Raw genomic sequence first — 17,671 nt, forward strand, 5'->3', positions numbered from 1 at the left:
AGGAAGAGAGCTATAGATCCAGGAAAAGTGGGTATCTGGAAGCAGAGAGGTCAAGGGGCTTGAAGGCTGATCAGTGAGAACACAGATATTTATTGAATCAAGGACCCTGTCTTCTTTGTTCGCCACTGGATTATCAGAGCACAGTTGAATCCCTCACTGCAAAAGGAGATAAAAATAGTGCTGTTGTGAGGCATTATTTGGTTAGTAGGTAATTTTTTAATTATAAAATTGCATTTTAGAATTAGAAAAATGGTAAGATCAGGAAAATGAACTTTTAAAAATAAAAGTCTCTTAAAAATCACGATCACTTATATCTAGGCTTTAGGTACCTGTGAAAGTGAACGTTGCTCTATCGTGTCCGACTCTTTGCAACACCATGGACTATACAGTCCGTGTAATTCTCTAGGCCAGAATACTGGAATGGGTAGCCTTTCCCTTCTCCAGGTATTTAGCAGTTATATATACATGGATCACTGGCTTCCCTGGTAGCTCAGTGGTAAAAAATCTGCCTGCAATGCAGGAGACCCAGGTTCTATCCCTAAGTTGGATAGATCTCCTGGAGGAGGGCATGGCAACCCACTCCAGTACTCTTGCCTGGAGAATCCCATGGACAGAGGAGCCTGGAGGGCTATAGTCCATAGGGTCGCACAGAGTCGAACACAACTGAAGGGACTAAGCAGTACCATCATACACACCTTACGTTGGGAAATCAGATAAATATTATCTCTCACTTTTTTTAACTTTTCAGGATTCATCAAGAAATTCCTCTTAGAAGGTCAGTTACGCTATTTAATAGAACAGAGCTTGTAGCAAAGGAAGTAGAAATTAGATCTCTCGGTTTCAGATCCTAATATTGCATATTTACACTAATTTCTATATTGCTTAAACCTAAATTTTCATCCTCACTAACAAATGCCTGAGTACTCCACCAGTTAGGAGTACCACTATTACCCAATTACTTAGGGAGGAGATCCAAGAACCATTGTCAGAAGAACCAAGTTCATAATCAGGTAGCTGTCCCACAGGATCGATAATTTTTTTTTTTTCAGGATCAATAATTTGGGGAGAGTTCAAAGCAAGTTAAAGGTGAGAGCAAGGTCAAAGTGGGGTTTCAGGACTGGGCAAGTGCCATAACTCCCCTTTCTGTGATACTCAACCTATGTCAGGAGAGAGAAGTAATTTACATAAAAGAGCCACAAAATGAAGAAGCTGGACCCAAATAAGGAGACTGTAAAAATTACTAATGAAAATACTTAGAGATTATTGTTGAGAGATACTCGCACAGAGTTGGACACGACTGAAGCGACTTAGCAGCAGCAGCATTCTAAACATATTCCAATTATTCCCTCTCTGACAAGTATATCAGACAATCAGAAAAGTAATAGACAATCATTAAAATTTTTAAAAAATCATCAGAGTCCAATTAAATATTCAGAGCCTAGCAGTAATAGTAGCAAAAATTAAAATTAATGGTTATTTAACATTATAAACTGTTCAGTTTTGTATATATACTACATTGCCATCAATTTTGACAGTGTGTACATGTCCATCCCAAACTCCCTAACTATCCCTTATATGAATAACAAAAACAATGACACAGATAATATGTATTATATATGATTGTTTTCTCTTTTTTTCTTTTTATTAAAGACAACTTAGATAAATAAAATATGATTTAACTTCCATATCTATGAAAGTGAAAACTGTTGTCGTGTCGGACTCTTTTCCACCCCATGGACTATACAGTCCATGGAATTCTCTAAACCAGAATACTGGAATGGGTAGCTGTTCCCTTCTCCAGGGGATCTTCCCAACCCAGGGATTGAACCAAGGTCGCTTGCATTGCAGGCGAATTCTTTACCAGCTGAGCCACAATATCTATAGCATCTAATAAAATTAGTTTATCTATCAGGAAAAGAATTCACTGTCAGACAGTGTATCCAGATTTTTGGCTCATAAAGTGGAATCATTAGTGTAGAAGGAGAGAGGCGGGAATGACTAATTTTGCCTGAGGAAGTCTTTCCAAGAGGAAATGATTTGAGCTGGCTTCCAAAACATGAGTTGGCAGGGAAGGAGCATGGGCAAAGCACAGAGGTGTGGAAGAAGATGGCATATTGAGCATAGGGTTTATGGGGATAGCTAAGGAGAAATGTGCCATGATGATCTCACTTCTACCATATTCCCTCTCCCTCAAGGCCTTTCCCACCTCCCACTCCCACCACCTACTTGAATGTCTAAACTTACATTTTACCACCCTGTCAATCTCTGGCTTCTCAAATTTGGGTAAGATACCATAGCCCTCTAAATTTTTCTCCATCAAAGCACTTATCTCAGTATTGTAATTGCCTGTCCATTTGTCTGAGTTCTCCACTAGTGTAAAAGTTCCTTAAAGGCAAATTCTGTATTTACTGCTGTATTCCTAGCCCTGGGCATATCTCCTTGGAACTCAACTTCAAAGACCCGGGAGATCCCAGCCTGCCCTACCTGCTGATTCTTTGTGAGTGGCAGGTAGAAGGGGAGGGACATCCAGAGAGGATACCTGGGAGGGACAGTAAGACTCTGGGAGAGTTTAGCAAAATAATAAAGAACCTGCCTGCCAGTGCAGGAGACCTAAGAGATAGGTTTGATCCCTCGGTTGGGAAGGTCCCCTGGAGAAGGAAGTGGCTACCCGCTCCAGTATTCTTGCCTACAGAATCCCATGAACAGAGGAACCTGGCAGGCTACAGTCCATAGGATTGCAAAGGATCAGACACGACTGAAGCGACTTAGCACAGCACTCAGTACAATAGTGCATAAAGAGAAATACTGACAAAATTACTTTAGAAAAAGTAGGCTGAAGCTGAGTGATAAAGTAAGGAAAGGAGGATATTCTTGATCAAGGTTCTGTGTACTGGATAAATGGTACCTTATTTATCTCTCACACCAGCTGTGTGAAATTATCATCCATATTTTACAGTCAAGGAAACGGGCTCTGAGAATTAAAATAATTTGACCAAGGTCCCATAGATAGTTGTCAGAACCAGTATTTGAACCCAAGTCTTCTATGCCAAAATCTATTGCTTTTATATCTATCATACTTACTTGAAAGCTAAGCTAAAGATTGTATTGAGATTTTATTCTTAAGTCTGTGGGAAGCTAGTGAAATGTCTTAGCTGAAGAGTAATGGGAAGAGAGTTGAAATTTGCTCAGGTCAGTTTGTTTACATAGGTAGGAGGAATTGAATGGGGAAAGTTGTGTGCAGGTAGATTAGGTCTGGGGTTGTTGACTCAGAGCTCTCTAAACAACTGACCATTCTCACGTGCTGTGGGGCTCAGAAAATGCAGGTTCACCTGGGAAGGATGATTTCACTTTTCTTTTCCCGTGTTGGCTAGCCAAACCAATGAGACTTAAGCTTTGTATAGTTTGTCAACATTGACAGAAGTGGAGATGGCCAAAATTGGCTATGCTCCGTGCCTCTCTTTATGCCCATTCCATATGAACTATATGGAAGCATCACTCCCTCTAATGCAGCCTGTTACCTCCAGCTTCTCCAGTGCTATGTCCAAAATTAAATTACGCTATCCAGTTCCCCACTACTAAACATTACAGTGTTCCTTGAGCTTACTAAAAATATTCTGTGTCCAGTTTGTCTTCGTTTTGAGCCTTATCTACTCTCTTACTTAGTCATATTGCTGTTCCAGTTATTTTTTCAGGCTTGTTGTTGTTTAGTCATTAAGTCATGTCCAACTCTTTGCGACCCCATGGACTGTAGCCCGCCAGGCTCCTCTGTCCATGGAATTTCCCAGGCAGTTATACTGGAGTGTGTTGCCATTTCCTCCTCCAGGGGATCTTCCTGACCCAGGGATAGAACCCGAGTTTCCTGCATTGGCAGGCGCATTCTTTACCACTGAGGCACCTGGGCAGCAACCCCTTTTCAGGCTTACCCCCTGATTCTTTTTGTTTAACATTTTTCTTTTTTAAAATATTTATTTAAAAAAAATATTTATTTGGCTGCGCCACATCTTGGTTGTGGCATGTGGGATCTTCGATCTTCATTGCAGCATGCAGGATCTTTAGTTGTGACATGTAGGATCTAGCTCCTCCACCAGGGATTGAACCCAGGCCCCTTGCATTGGAGAATGGAGTCTTAAGCACAGGACCACCAGGAAATCCCACCCCCAACTAATTGTTAACAACTTTTCCTATCTCTAGACATACATTTCTTACAATAATTGGCCTTGTCCTGCCTCTCTGCAGTCCTAGCCTACACACAGATTTTTTTTAATTGCCTGGGTATATATTTACATGGGAGTTTTTCTTTAGTTTTAGAAAAACTAAAGCCCTGAGGGAACTTTCAACAGATCTGAGCAGAAGGAGTGACAGTGGGGAAGAGGGATATGGGTCAAATGCAGTGATGTTTCAAATACAAAGTGACCAAACTCAGCAGCTAACTGGGGGAAGCGGGGGTGGGGACAAGTGAAAGAGGAGAGAAAAAGGTGCACCAGTCTGGTCTCCCGAGGAAATGATGGGGCCACTGACTGAATACAAAATGAAGCGCCAGTTTTGGAAAAAAGATGAACTCTGAGACATGCTGCATGGGGGAGACTGAAGGACAGCAGAGTTAAAATGTCTAGGAGGGCCAAGGAAATACAGGCTGGGAGCTCAAAAGAGAGCTCTGGGCATCATCGGCTCAAAGATAATAGTTGAGATCATAAAAATAGTCAAGAGAAAATGGGAAAATGGAAGGAAGACTAAAAAATAGGGGAAAAGAAGACTCTGGTAAGAGAAGTATGTGAGGGATAAAAGGAACACAGAGGGGATATAGTGATTAGCAGGCTAGACTGAGATCAGAGATGTAGATAAGGGTAAGGGCTTACCTGAGCATTTGTTTTTAGTTGCTTTAAATTTTTATTTATGTATTTTTAGCTGTGCTGGGTCTTTGTTGCTGCAGGGGCTTTTCTGTAGTTGCAGAGAGCAGGGGCTGCTCTCTATTTGGTGGTGCTTGGGCTACTCATCGCAGTGGCTTTTCTTGTTGCAGAGCACAGGCTCTGGGGCACGGACTTCAGTAGTTGTGCCAAGTAGGTTCTAGAGCACACGTTCAGTAGTCGTGGTGCACGGGTTTAGCTGCTCTGTGACATGTGGAATCTTCCCAGATCAAGGATTGAACCCACATCTCCTGCATTGGTTGGTGGATTCTTTACCACTGATCCCACCAGAGAAGCTTACCTCCTAACTTTAAAATACAAATGTGTCATAAGAAGCTCTCACAGTCAAAATACATTGATTTTATCTCCATGACATGCCTTTTGCTTGCAAGGAATATAGGGACTCATGTTATTTCAGGGGAAAGGAGGTCTACTGAAGTGATATACATAACAACCCAGACAAGAAGAAAAACCAGACTTCAGAATGGGCCGAAATTAAGGGCCTGACTACCCCCTCATCTCCCTCTCTCTTACGACTTATGTTCTCCGAGTATCCACTCCTCTGGTCAGTTTTCTCTTTGCTTGTCAAGTTACTGGAACTTCCTTATAATCTCTAATTCCCCTGTGACTTGACATTTATTGCACAACACCCAAAACTTTCCATGACTTTACAGCTCGAGAATCCTCTCATTCTTCTATCTGTTCCTCTGGAGATCCTGCTATTTTCTAAAACTCTGTGCAAATCAAGATTTTTTTTTTTTTCATTTTTCTTACTTTTCTTGCCTTGTCGTGCAGCTTGCAGGATCTTAATTCCCTGGTGAGGGATGGAACCCGGGTCCTGGGCAGTGAGCACATCCAGTCCTAATCACCGGATTACCAGGGAAGTCCCAAATCAAGATTCTTCTGATCTCCCTGGAAGAATAGTGTACATGTTTCATAATTTAACCAGTTACCTACGATGCACCTAGGTTGCTTCCAAGTTTTCTCAGTTACAGACAGTGCTACAATGACATTTGTACATTGTACATTGTACCCTCTACAATTTTTAGAGGGTACTGGTTGCCAAGCTACTGTGTTTTCATCCTTTCTCACCATCAATACCTTGCTTTTCATTTGGAAATTTGATCCGTCAGTTTGGTAGCTTGGATGAGGCTGAGCTAGCCCTGGTTTAAGCCACGTAATTAGGGTTACCTCCCCCACCCCCTCAGTATAAACACTGAGAAGCGTAGGATAAGAATGTACATTTCCACCAATAATGTGTGAAAATGCCTACTTCATTACTGTCTTCCAACATTAGTATTTACCTTTTCATTGCTACTGTTGATGCCTTGAAATCAATTTTTAGCTCTAGCAAGATGCATGACTTCTACATCATTATAGAAAAAGAAGCTGGATCATTCTGGAAAAAATAAGGAGATATAGGACAAAGTAACATGAATATATAATTAACCAAAAATACAAAGAATAAAAGGATAGAAATAAGCCCAAACTATCTAGACCTATGTAAATAGGTTAAAGTGAAAGTGGCTTTGTGGTGTCCGACTCTTTGAAACCCTCTTTGAAACTATATACAGTCCATGGCATTCTCCAGGCCAGAATACTGGAGTGGGTAACCTTTCCCTTCTCCAAGGGATCTTCCCAACCCAGGAATCAAACCCAGGTCTCCCACACTGGAGGCGGATTCTTTACCAGCTGAGCCACCAGGGAAGCCCAAGAATACAGGAATTGGTGGCCTATTCCTTCACCAGCGGATCTTCCTGACCCAGAAGCCAAATCAGGGTCTCCTGCATTGCAGGCAGATTCTTTAAATACCCCCATTAAAGGACAAAGACTCTCAAATTGAGCCCCCCCCCCAAAAAAAAGCCTAAATGTTATTGTTAAGAGACCTTTTATTTTGTTTATTTAATTTTTGGTGCCTAGACAGGGACTTACCTCGACCCTCAGATTAAAAGTCTGATGCTTTACCAGCTGAGCTACCCAGGCTGTTAAGAAACATTTTAGATGAAGTCTGAAAGAATGGTCAGAGATATACCACAAGAATGCAGACAAAAAGGGAGCAAGGATGGCATTTATTAACATGTGAAAAGAACTCAAGACACACACAAAATTGAATGAAACAAAGATAAATATTTTTAATGATAAAAGGTACAATTCACAAAGAAGATAGACATCAGAAACCATTAGACACCTAACAACAAAGAAACAAATATACCTAAAGCAAAAATCAGAATAAATATAAGGGAAAAGAAAAAATTATAATCATAGTGAGACATATTAACATTTCTCTGAGAATATTGTATCAAGTGCAGAAAAAAATAAGAATAAGAACATCTCGAATGATGTCATTAGTAATTTAAATATAATAGATTTAGAATCTTATATCCTCCACAAATATATAAAAATTTTGTATCTCATATGTTATTAGCTGTCCATAGGACATTTAGAAAAACTGGCAAAAATGTAAACATTACAAAAAGTAAAATTCTTCTTTTTCTTACTCAAAGTTTTCCAACTCATTTTATTTTGCAGTGTTTTTTTTCTTACTCAGAGCTTTCCAACACATTTTATTTTGCAGTTTTCAAGTAGAATTCTTATAGGATAGGTTCTTTGACCATAATATATAAAAATTGAGGAGGAAAAATCTAAACATGTAGATATATTTTTAAGATTCTAAATAATTTCAGGCCAACTATAAAAACAAATATGTGGTGTCCCAAAGATGAAAGAACAAGGTGAACAAGGAGGATCTTGGAATACAGGAACAGAAAAAAACCAGAACTTTATCGTCCTTCCCTCCCCCAGGTTGTTAACTATTGAAGAATCTTTAGGCTCTCCTGAGCAGTATAACCTGTTTCCCCTCCTACCCCAAATAGGGAGAAGGTATTTGCTTTACTCTTCCCTCACCCAGTATACTATCCCACTCCTTGTACCTGGGCTATAATAATGGACCAAGGACCCATGTTCAATGTCGGCTCTCCCAGACTATCAGGAAGCCGGCCTACTGTGCCAGTAGCGACTCTCCCGTCCCCCACTCTAATAAACTTTATTCTCCTTTCATTCTGCCTCGTGTCTGGAGTTCTTTTCCAACCCTGGCATGGACCACAGCAAAATACTCCTAGAAGCGTATCAGAAGAAGAATGTCTCCTGTCCAAACATTTTATTACAGGAATGCAAAACTAGTTAAACGATAGAAAATGCATTAAGGCAGTGTTTGTATTAAATAGCTTGAAAAGAGAAGGACCATATTCTAGAAGTTAAGAAGGAAGTTGATATGGCTATTCTAAATTAGACATCTTGATGAAACAGAAATAGAATGGAACTTCTTTAACAAGAAAATGAATGTACATATGCAACAAAAGGCAATAGAGTTTGTTCCGTGAAAGTGAAGAGTAAGATAAGGATGTCACTATCACATGTATACCCGTGGCGGATTCATTTTGATGTTTGGCAAAACTAATACAATTATGTAAAGTTTAAAAATAAAATTTTAAAAAACTGTTTAATCAATGAAATAAGACACATTTTGTAAAGGAAGAGACAGAATTATCATCATTTGCAGATGATAACGATGTCTACTTAGAAAATTCAAGAATCATCCAACGAAACTATTAGAATGAAAATAATTTCAGTCAAGACCTGATAAAAGATAAATAGAAAAAGAAAGCTTTTATATTTATATGTTAGCAATAACAAATTATGAAGTCAAGTGGAAAATTTTGGTTCACAAAAGCAAGTAGGTTAATGTATGTGAAACACGTAGCACAGTTCCTAGTAGATAAGGTTATATGAATAATCTGTAACAATAAAATACTGATTTTATAGATTCCTAGAGGTGAAATTACCAAGACAAAAGATACATTTTTAAGATTCTTGATTTTAAAAAATATGTATCTAACTTTTTATTAAAGTATAATATGCGTATTAGAACTCATAGAACATCTCCAGCACTCCAAAAGTCCCCTGCGTGTCCCCTCTTTGTCCCTAGTCATTTTCCTCCCAAGGGTATCTCTTTTTTAAAAATTATTCTTTTAATAGAAGATTGATTTTTCTTTTTTTAGATATTTATTAATTTATTTATTTGGCTGCACCGGGTCTTAATTGTGGCATGTGGGATCTTTAATCTTCCTTGCGACATGCGGGATCTTTAGTTGCAGCATGTAGGATTTTTTTTTTATATATAGTTTCAGCATTTGAACTCTTAGTTGTGGCATGCAGGATCTAGTTCCCTGACCAGGGATCGAATCCGGGGCCCCCTGCATAGGGAGCATGGAGTCTTAGTCACTGGAGCACCAGGGTTGTTCTGGCACGATATTTCTGACTTCTGACCACACTGATTAGTTTTGCTAGGTTTACACTTTATTTGAGTGGAATCATACCTATGTACCCTTTAAGTCTGGCTTCTTTTGCTCAGCATTACATTTATGAGATTTATTCATATTTCTCATGTGCTTGTAGATTACTCATATTGCTTTATAGTATTTCTTTGCATGAATTTACCATAAGTTTCATTCTTCTACCCAACTACTAGTACTTTCCCGTTGGGGGCTATTATGAAAAGTACTAAAAAGAAAAAAAAAGCACTGCTGGGAGCACACATGGCATGTATGATGCCTGTCTTTTGGTGGACCTGAGGACGGTGTCCTTTTGCACACCTACCCTACCCACGGCTTCCCAGGCGGTGCAGTGGCAAAGAATCCGCCTGCCAATTCAAGAGATGCATGAGATGCAGTTTCAGTCCTGGTCCGGAAGATCGTCTAGGGAAGGAAATGGCAATGCACACCAGTTTTCTTGCCTGGAAAATTCCATGGACAGAGGAGCCTAGCGGGCTACACTACAGTCCATGGGGTCGAAAAGAGTTGGACACAACTGAGTGACTAAGCACACTCACACACTAGATTGAAAAGGGAATGTGCTTATTCACCTCCAGAAGATACTGCCAAGCAGCTTTTCAATGTGACTATACCAATTTACACACCAGAAGACATATGAGAGTTCCAGTTGCTGCCCATACTTGCTGATACTTTTTCATTTGAGCCATTCTGATGGAAGTGTAGTGTTATTGCATTATAGTTTTAATTTGCATTTTCCTGATGACTAATGAAGTTGAGCTCCTTTTTATACATTTATTGCCCATTTTGATATCTTGCAAAGCATCAATTGCCATTTTCCTAGTTTGCTTTACTTCCTATTGATTTGTAAGAGTTTTTTTTTTTTTTTTTTTGTCTGAATCAAGTCTTAGTTGTGGCACACAGGGTCTTCTGTTGTGGCGCATGGACTCTCTAGTTGTGGCTTAGTTGCACCTCGGCATGTAGGATCTTAGTTCCCTGAGCAGGGATTGAACTCTCATCCCCTGCATTGCAAGGTGGATTCTTAAACACTGGACCACCAGGGAAGTCCCTTGAAAGAGTTCTTAATATACACTTGCTACAAACCCTTTGTGAGATATAAGAGTTGCAATATTTTACCCCATTCTGTGGATTGTCTTTTTACTCTCTCAATGGTATCTTCTGGTGAATAGAAGTTCATAATTTCAGTATTATCTATCAAAAATTTCCTTTGTAGTTAGCACTTTTTCATGTCTTGTTTTTTTCCAACCAAAATTGTTTTTTTCAGTACCATAAACTTACTTTAAAATCTTTTTCTCTATGACTAAATACACAATTATAATAAAAGTAATGTGTTTTTCTGTTGTCAAGATGGGTGTGTGCTAAGTCACTTCAGTTGTGTCCAACTCTTTGCAACCCCGTGGACTGCAGCCAGTTTCCTCTGTCCATGGGATTCTCCAGGCCAGAATACTAGAGTGAGTTCCCATGTCCTTCTCCAGGGGATCTTCCCGACCCAGGGATGGAACCCACATCTCTTATGTCTCCTGCATTGGCAGGCAGGTTCTTTACAACTAGTGCCACCTTTGATGCCAAGATGGGTAGAAAATGTTAAAATCCACCTACTGGATTTTCTTTAAATAGTCCTCCAAAGCATCCTGATAAAAGGCAGGAAGTTTTCACTTTTGCTTTTGTGAAAGGACCCAGAATGCTTTAAGTGCAAATGTGCCTGGCTAGTAATGACATGTATTATGTCTCTCACATTTTTATCATTGGTTCTTCTGTCGAAAGTTCTCTTGTGAAATACCACATGTTGTATTTTTCAAACATACAAATATCCAGGGGAAGGAACATCATCCTTCTGCTGCTATGATAGTACATTGTTCTTTTTGTGTGTGATGCAAGGACTTCTCATTGCAGTGGCTTCTCTTGTTCCCCAATATGGGGCTCTAGGGCACACAGGCTTCACTAGTTGTGGCACGAGGGCTCAGTAGTAGCAGCTCCTGGGCTCTAGAGCACAATCTCAATAGTTGTGGCATATAGGCTTAGTTGCTCCATGACATGTGGGATCTTCCTGGACCAGGAATCAAACCTGCATTGGCAGGGGGATTCCTTTACCGTTGAGCTTTTGAGAAGGCCGATAGTACTTTGCTCTTAAGCATATGACAATACCTTGTGCTTTTCCAGTGTAATTTGCAGCGAGATCTGCACCGAGGCTCTGTATACCCAGTATTTCCAGTGTTAAATAAGGAAGAGAGCTCTGTGTGTTTTCATCATAATTTTCCAGTTTCCACATGTTATTGTATACTTTGTCATCCAATTTTTTTCTTCTTCATCAATGATTTTTAGAAGCCATTTTTGATCAGATTATGTCTTTTGACAGCAGCCTCCCATCCACTTTTCCCTCTCAGTGATCGGTGTCTTTTGACAGCAGCTTCCCATCCACTTTTCCCTCTCAGTGATCGGTGTGGGGGCCTGGTTTTCCATCCTTGCTGGGGCTGTGTGAAGTCAGTCTGGGGCCCAGAAACAGGGCCTGCTTTGCTGGTGCGCAGACCTTCCACAGCTCAATAGCCACAGACTGATGGGGTGGATTATCACAGTATATATAGTCCACAGTTTTGTTTTGTTTTTCAAAACTGCATTCGCATCAGTCCAATTGTTTTCTCAGAGACTGAGTCTTTAACCAGCCTGATCTAGTTCTGCATTGAATTCACTCAATGCAAGAGCAGAGCTCTGGGATTCTGCAGGGAGCAACAGGGAACATAAGTAGCCATCATGGTATTGTTTCCACAGCAGCTCCAGGTAGTAGCAGCCTATGCGCAATCCACTCGCTCCACTGGCCATGGCCATGCTCCCCTTGGGTCCCATGAGTCTGGAAGGTGGAGGCGGTAGCACACAGTGGGGATCCCAAATTGTTGCTGTTCTTTTTTTTTTTTTGGCTGCACCTCGTGGCATCTTGGTTCCTTGACACCTGCCCCTTGCGTTGGAAGCATGGAGTCTTAACCACTGGATCACCAGGCAAGTCCCCCAAACTGTTTCTTAAAGTAGGTGAATTGCAATATACACAGTCATTGTTGTTCAGTCACTAAGTCATGTCTGACTCTGCGACCCCATGGACTACGGCATGCCAGACTTCCCTGTCTTTCACTATTTCCCAGAGTTTGCTCAAACTCATGTCTATTGAGTCGGTGATGCCATCCAACCATCTCATCCTCTGTCTCCCCTTTCTCTTCCTGCCCTCAATTTTTCCCAGCATCAGGGTCTTTTCCAATGAGTCGGCTCTTTGCATCAGGTGGCCAAGGTATTGGAACTTCAGCATCAGTCATTAGATGTGAATAAATGCTTGTTTTGTCATATTCATCCCAGGCTTTAGCAAGTTCCCAGCTGGCCTGAACATCTTGCCTTTTGGTAGTACTGAGACTTGAATGGTGCCTGACTTACTCCTTTACTAGCTAGAGAGTTGCATCATTTACCAAATCAGATACTGTTCATAAAATGCCCACCTTACATCAATAGCATCTCTTTGGTAATGTGCTTCTCCAGGGCTACTTCTGGAGGGGCAAGAGGTGACACATTCTTTCCATTAACATATGTATTTCATGTCTCAGAGCGGCCTGTGCCAAGACTGTGCTTGAGGAATCTTGGAAACACAGTTTAAAAATAATAATAGATAGTATTTAGCAAGCACTTATTAATTGCTCACTATAAATAGTTCATTTATCATTAATATCAATATCCATCAATAATAATATTTATTGTGCAGTTATTAAGGCACTATGCTAAGAGCTTTGTGCGTGTTATCCCATTTCATCTTCATAGTAATTCTGTGAGGCAGGAAGTCTTTTTATCCCAGTTTAGAGATGAAGGAACTGAGGTTCAGTGAGGTTAAGGAAATTTCCCCAAGGAACTTTGCCTTTAAGTGTTCTAACTAAGTAAATGCCCAAACAGGATAGAAATGCAGGTCTGCCTATTCACAGCCTATATTAGCTCTCTGGTCATACATGTGTATCTAACAGACATGCTGTACAAGCCAGTTTGATGCAGCTGGAAAAGTCTTTCCTATAATTGTTGCAGTAAGGTTAGAATATTCCAGCAATTAAAACTTCACAATACTACTCTCCCAAGTCATCCCACCCTCCCCTTCTCCTTTTGCATCCACAAATCCATTCTCTACATCTGTGTCTCTATTCCTGCCCTCCAAACGGGTTAACCACTACTATGGATAAAATAGATAGTGGGAAGCTGCTATTTAGGAGGGAGCTCAGCTCAGGGCTCTGTGATGACCTACGGGGGTGGGGTGGGAGGTGGGAGGGAGACTCAAGAGGGAGGGGATGGATGTTTACATATAGCTGATTCACTTTGTTGTACAGCAAAAACTAACACAACGTTGGAAAGCAATTATACTCTGACAAAAGATAAATAAATAAAAAGCACTGAAAAAAGCTTCAGAATACAATTGCATAGCCTGGCATAAAAGACTCTTTGTGATGTCATGCCCCCACCTCCCCCCGCAACAGAACCACTCTGCTTATAGTGCCTTCAGAACGTCATGATATTTGTGGCTTTCTGCCTTGAGACATACTATTCTGTTTCACATGCCCTTCCACTCAATTTGTCAAATTCCTTTAAAATTCAGCTTAGACAGTGTCTTTTCCATCTAAACCTCCATCTAAACATCTAAATCTTCCTTAATTTCCCTCTGACAGCATTAACTCTTCTGTTCTCTGTATCAACCTCTTGCGTGCATGCTAGGTTGCTTCAGTCATGTCGACTCTTTGCAACCCTGTGGACTATAGCCCACCAGGCTCCTCCATCCATGGGATTCTCCAGGCAAGAACACTGGAATGAGTTGTCATGCCCTCCTTCAGGGATCTTTCCAACCCACAGATCAAATCCCCGTCTCTTACACCTCCTGCATTGCAGGCAGGGTGGCTCAGCTGGTAAAGAATCCGCCTGTGATGCAGGAGACCCCAGTTTTATTCCTGGGTTTGTAAGATCCCCTGGAGAAAGGATAGGCTACCCACTTCTTGGGCTTCCCTGGTGGCTCAGCTAGTGAAGAATCCACCTGCAATGCAGGAGACTTAGGTTTGATCCCTGGGTTGGGAAGATCCCCTGGATAAGGGAAAGGCTTACCTACTCCAGTATTCTGTCCTGTAGAATTCCATGGATTGTATAGTCCATGGGGTTGAAAACACGACTGAGCAACTTTCACTTCTCTAGAGGGGCTGATGGGCTTCCTAGGTAGGGCACTACTGGTAAAGAAGTGAAGTGAAAGTTGCTTAGTCTTGTTCGACTCTTTGCAACCCCATGGACTATACAGTCCTTGGAATTCTCCAGGCCAGAATACTGGAGTGGGTAGCCTTTCCCTTTGCCAGGGGATCTTCCCAAACCAGGGATTGAACCCAGGTCTCCTGCATTGCAGGTGGATTCTTTACCAACTGAGCTAGCCGGGAAGCCCCTCTACTTAATATGAAACTGTGTTGCTCACTCATTCATTCAACATGAAATACTATTCTTTTCAGGCAGTAGGCTAAGTTTTAGGAGACAGAGTTAAATAACACTTTTGGAGGAGGACTATATGCTAAAGCACGGACAAAAACTAGCTATTAATAGTAGCTCTCACCGGCTGAAATAAAGAATAGGTTTCCACAAGTTGGGATGGGTGGGGAGAGCATACGGTAGGAGAAAAGTGTGCTGGGACATTCTGATTCAGCCCAAACTTTGGAAGACAAGAGCTGGTGATCCAGTTGGGCATTTACTGGGATCAAAGTTCATGCTGTGGAACAGGGTGACATCTGTTCAGCATCTTGGGTTGGTTTTGAGCCCTTGTGGGGAAAGGAGTTAGGACCAATGCTGAGAGTTGTCTGAAAAGGAGACTTTGAGATACTCTGGGCGTATGTTGTGCTGGCTGTGGAACCAGGGAAAGGCTATTCTCCTCAATTCCACGTGGAACTCAACACTGCTGTGTTATCTTGATGGTAGCTTTCAGCACATTGGCTGGTAGCCCCCTGGGGTAGGGACACTGGCATTTTCACAGAGCCCTGCCTGCAGTGGCCATGGCAGAGGCTATGAGTAGAAGACATTGAAGAGGGGAAACTAGAGCAAAAAAGGAAGAAAAAGGTGGATGCTGAATGAAGGACTATGGCTGACAGACTGATTCCTGCATCTATTAAGACACACCTGAGGTCTTCCACTTAAAATTGGGGCGAGAATATGAATTCTGAACTGCTGAGATATCTCTATACGTAAACATATTTATATTCTGATCAGATATATAATCTTAAATTATAACCACAAATTATTAAGTCCTGGAGACATCAGAGTATACTTTTTAATTTGTTTTTAGGGAACTACATCTCATTTATCTTTATGTCCCAGGACCTATCACAAAACTTGACATGTAGCAACTGGTGACAAAATATTTGTGGATTTATTTAACAAAGGAGTTGGGAGAGGTCAGAAAAGGAGGGTGCAGAGCGTCACACATACGTGCACATGCTGAACACTTGAGGATTTCTTCTCAATCTGACCAGACCCAGAATATGAAGCAGAAATGGAATCTGTGCCAAGGGGTTTCCAGCCCCCTTTGAATTCTGCCCAGTGTGTATGAGGACGTACCGAGACAAGTTCCGTGGCAGTTAGAAAGTGAACTGGCTGCCAAGATGGAGAGGGAGGAGCAAACAGTCTTCACCTTCTACTATCCCGAGGTTCCCAAAGTCAAGGGGGACCGGAGATACCGAAGGGTGAGGAGATGCCTAGTTGTAGTTCAATGGGAAGAAGAGGACTTGTTTAGAGGTGGGTCTAGACAGAGTGTCCTAAAGATAGGGAAAAGATGGCCCTGACTGTTTTTTATGGAAGGGGTAGGGAGAGATGTCCTAGGCTCACATGTGGGGGTACTTGAGGTAGAGAAGAGCAGGAGACCCGGGGAGTAAGGGTTATCTTCTTGGGTAGGCAATATCTCCCTCATCCCTCGCCCTTGTAGCCTACCCTCCCCACCCAACATCCGAGTGCCTTGATGCCACCCCAGAGGCGACAGCAGCATGTGGATCAGACACACACCTACATCCGAATGTTCTGTGGCAGCCTCTGTGGCTTTAGCCTCCTAGTGCTGATCTGCATGTCCCCACTGAACTGGGTGCAGTTCCTGGTGATCAATGATGGCCTTGAGCTCTACGCAGGACTCTGGATCCCATGCAACCATGAGCTGTGCTGGAGCCACACACCCAAGCCACCCTGTGAGTGTCACTGAATTGAATGCTGCAGGCCCCACAGTTCCAGAATTTTCTGCCACATTGGCTCTTCATCTTTTTTCCTCCAAGATCTTTTGACCTTCACCTCTCTGAGTCCAGAAGGGATCTCAGCCAGACTGTGAACATGGACGTCCTTTTCTCTGATATCCTCAGTGTACCCTTTCTCCTTCATACCTCAGGTCATTTCCTCTTCCAAATTATGAGCTGATAGCCTTTTCCTCTCTGTGAAGAACTTGTTTGTCATTTATGAGCTGTTCTTGTGATGCAATGAGATTGTTAGTCTAATGTGGTTTGCAGAAATAGGAGTGCTGGATCATAACTGGAAGATACAGCAAAGTGTCTCAGCCTCTGTCAGTTTTAACTTTCAAGGTCAGTTTGTTCTGCTAACTGTAGAAGAGAAGTTGAATGCGTGTCAGATATGTAGTATAACAAATGCCAGATATTTAGAGAATAAATTGTCAAATTTGTGTGAATTTAAGTAAATCTGAAGATGCAACACATAATATTAAAAAATAAATTTCTAGGGGAACTTCCCTAGTGGTACAGTAGCTAACAGTCCCAATGCAGGGGGCCCAGGTTCAATCCCTGGTCAGGCTACAAGATCCCACATGCCACAACTAAGACCTGGCACAGCCCCCAAAATAAATATATTAAAAATAAATTTCTAGGGCTAGAAGATACCATATGCATGAAGTTTTTCAACCAGAACTAAGACTTAGAGGAAAGCTAAAACTGTACTATACAGTTTCCCCGACATCCACCAAGAGATACATTTATACAAAAGAAACAGGTACTGTGAAAGAAAGCATACACGAGTAAAGTGTTTATTTCTCTGAAGATGAACAGGAATCCAAGATCTGGGGGGAGGGGGCATCTATCCAACCCTGAAGTGGAGTATCACCTGTTTGGCATGGACTCTTATTTAGTATGGGTTTCCCAGGTAGCTCTAGTGGTAAAGAACCCACCTGCCAATGCAAGAGGCATAAGACATAGGGGTTCCATCCCTGGAGGAGGGCATAGCAACCCCGGTATTCTTGACTGGAGAATCCCATGGACAGAGGAGTGTTGGTGGGCTACAGTCCATAGGGTCGCAAAGAGACATGACTGAAGCAACTTAGCATCCATGCACACATATTTAGTATCTGGAACTAAGGGGTAGGATCCTAAAATGAGATCTTCAGAAGGAACTAAAATG

At 41.6% G+C, this 17,671-nt stretch overlaps 1 protein-coding gene and 1 long non-coding RNA gene across 3 annotated transcripts in view; one reads left to right on the forward strand and one right to left on the reverse strand.

Moving 5' to 3' along the window:
• On the reverse strand, positions 1 to 16,374 carry LOC133255739 (uncharacterized). Its single transcript, XR_009739038.1, has 4 exons — positions 16,286 to 16,374; positions 6,209 to 6,303; positions 5,679 to 5,816; positions 1 to 156 (listed from the first exon to the last, which is right to left on the reverse strand). It is a non-coding gene; the product is annotated as an uncharacterized LOC133255739 (long non-coding RNA).
• The window catches only part of TMEM202 (transmembrane protein 202), a 15,747-nt gene continuing 13,904 nt past the window's right edge, over positions 15,829 to 17,671 (forward strand). The window contains exons 1-2 of one of the 2 annotated variants that reach the window (XM_061430296.1): positions 15,829 to 15,969; positions 16,209 to 16,461. In XM_061430296.1, the coding sequence (XP_061286280.1) occupies positions 15,889 to 15,969; positions 16,209 to 16,461 (334 nt within the window). In that variant the 5' untranslated portion in view covers positions 15,829 to 15,888. The remainder of the gene's footprint in view (positions 15,970 to 16,208; positions 16,462 to 17,671) is intronic. The other variant, XM_061430295.1, reaches the window with a different exon arrangement.

The sequence above is a fragment of the Bos javanicus genome, chromosome 10, assembly GCF_032452875.1.
Source record: "Bos javanicus breed banteng chromosome 10, ARS-OSU_banteng_1.0, whole genome shotgun sequence".
In the NCBI taxonomy this organism is placed as follows: domain Eukaryota; kingdom Metazoa; phylum Chordata; class Mammalia; order Artiodactyla; family Bovidae; genus Bos; species Bos javanicus.